Here is a 2578-nt window from a genome sequence, read left to right as displayed (position 1 = left end):
TTAATTTGAAATTTGTTTGGATGGATAATATTTTGAAAATGTTACATCCATCGAACAAACATTATAAAAAGAAATCCAAAAAAAAGTTTCATTTATCCCCATCAATGAAAAACCAGAAACCAGCCCCCATTTTCATGTGACGTTGGAAAATTGTTGAATATTTTTTTAAAAAACTCAACCAAATCAAATTCACTGAAGTTTTATCTTCTTTCTGGGTTCAGAATTTGAGGTTCCTTGAACAAACCCACATCACTGAAAAACCAGAAACCAGCCGCTCTGTTCTAGCTTCTTCCTCCATTGATTAATTTGCAACTTTCATATATATATATAAATGCATCTTTCTCCACTAAACCCAGATGCAATTTGCAACGAATTCCCCTCCCCTCCATTGATGATGTCTCTTCCTCCAAATAGTTCTGTTTACGTGGAGCAGGGAGTCAGAAATGGCTTCACCCACCAAGAAACTTTTCAGAATTTCTTCGAATGTTGGCTAATAGAACAAAACCAGCGCCTCCAAGATCTCGTCTCCGCTGCCGAATCCTACCAGCTTCAGAATCAGAACCAATTCGAAAGAGAATCGGCGCTCCACGAGCTTATCAATCAAGTAATCCATCACTACGAGCACTATTACAGCGCCAAATCGCACTGGGTGAAGGAGGACGTTCTGTCTATGCTATCACCTTCATGGAGAACCACGCTCGAAAACGCCTTCCTCTGGATCGGCGGTTGGCGTCCAAGCATGGCGTTTCATCTCCTCTATTCCAAATCAGGGATCCAACTCGAGGCCGCGCTGTCCGACTTCCTTCGTGGACTCCCAACGGCCGATTTGGGAGAGTTTTCGCCGGATCAAATCATGCAAGTTGATGAGTTGCATTTGCGGACCATTGGAGAGGAGAGAGAGATAACGGAAAAGTTGGCGAAGCGACAGCAGACTGTAGCGGATCCGTCCATGGTGGAGCTGTCGCATGCTGTTAGCGAGATGATGCGGGATGAAAGTGGGAGCTCGTCGGGAATTGTAGAACAGGAAAGAGTGGATACGGTGATCGGAGAGAAGGAGAGAGGATTGGAGGAGATTCTGCAGATAGCGGATGAGTTGAGGATGAGGACTTTGAAAGGAGTGATTGAGATACTCAGTCCGATTGAGGTCGTTCATTTCTTGATTGCGGCGGCGGAGCTTCATCTCAGGATGCATGATTGGGGGAAGAAGAAGGAGGCGAGACATAATCAAGAAGAAGAGGTGCAGCCGAATGGAGTTGAAGAGGAGGTGCTGCAGAATGGAGTTGAAGTAAGCTCATGAATAATAATAATAGGTTGAGATGAATCTTTTCAACTTTCCTTATGCTTAGCCTGCTTGCTTTTGTTCTTGGTTTGTTTTATGTTTTCTACTTTAAGCTTTTTTTTTTTTACTTGTTTGTACTTGTAATGTTTTTCTACCTTTCCAATGTCCAATGTTATAAATTGGCTTTCACTAATATTTTCATAATTATCCGCTTATTTTATTAAATTTAACATTATAATAGTTTTTTTTAAGATATAAAAGGTTTGCACCCAAGCCATCCAGAAAATTGGACAACCTAGACTTTGTCTTATCCGGACGTTATCAAATGAGTGGTTAACTCCAAAGCGTATCATAAGGATGTTCCAAAATGAATGGTTTGAATATCACTAGTCCAAGGGTCATGGTATAATTTTTACATTTTCTTATAAGAGAAATGATATTCTCACCGACTTTTTAGCGAAAATAAGGCTACGAATCCTATGTGGCCTTCATAGCTAGGAGAGAGAAAAAACAACAAAAAAAAAAAAGAAAAAAAATAATAATTTATTTCTTCACCAATAGGGTTTCATATTTCTGCATTTATTTCTCTCTCTGAAACGTATCCGGCATTAGGTATTTCTCTTCTCCGGCTGCATTTATTTATTTTCTCCGGCTGCATTTACTTCTCCATGGTATCCTTTTTAAGGATCTTTATTATTTGTTTTTATAGATCTAGGGTTTAGATTTTACAGATCTAGAGTTTACATTTTACAAATGTATTTATTTACAGATCTAAAGGTTTATGGATTTATTTCAGAACTGTTTGAACTTTCAGGAAACCGAAGCACCGAACTTGAACAACCCAGTAAATGAATAACTTAACCTGAACAGATCCACCTATGTTGAACCTGAAAGGTACCCGATTGGTATAAAAAATGTACATTTCAATGTGTCAAAATATCCCGAAACCTACCATTTCTGGACCTGAAATTATAGTTTCAGGACAAAAGAGGGTCGTTTAGGGACCCTAGAGGGTCATTTAGGGACCTTAGAGGGTCATTTCGGGTCTCGAAATGGGTGGTTTCGGGACAAGAAAGGGTCCTTCCTTGTCCCGAAATAGTTGGTTTCGGGACAAGAAAGGGTCATTTCTTTTCCCGAAATGTTGTGTTTCGGGACCCGAAATAGGTGATTTCGGGATCATTTCTTGTTCCGAAATGGGTGGTTTCGGGACTCGAAATATTTGTTTCGGGGCCCAAAATAGGAGGTTTTGGGACCCTTTCTTGTCCCGAAATGGGTGGTTTCGGGACAAGGAAGGGTCCT

At 40.3% G+C, this 2578-nt stretch overlaps 1 protein-coding gene across 1 annotated transcript; it reads left to right on the top strand.

The window, feature by feature from the left end:
• Positions 1-356: 356 nt before the first annotated feature.
• Positions 357-1441, top strand: LOC124922402 (protein DOG1-like 3). Its single transcript, XM_047463134.1, has one exon. It carries the CDS (start codon positions 392-394, stop codon positions 1295-1297), a length of 906 nt encoding a protein of 301 aa, XP_047319090.1. The 5' UTR covers positions 357-391; the 3' UTR covers positions 1298-1441.
• The last annotated feature ends 1137 nt before the right edge of the window (positions 1442-2578 follow it).

This window comes from Impatiens glandulifera, chromosome 1 (genome assembly GCF_907164915.1).
Source record: "Impatiens glandulifera chromosome 1, dImpGla2.1, whole genome shotgun sequence".
NCBI classification, from domain to species: Eukaryota; Viridiplantae; Streptophyta; class Magnoliopsida; order Ericales; family Balsaminaceae; genus Impatiens; species Impatiens glandulifera.
The sequence above is the reverse complement of the archived record's forward strand: the minus strand, read 5'-3'. Positions and strand labels throughout refer to the sequence as shown.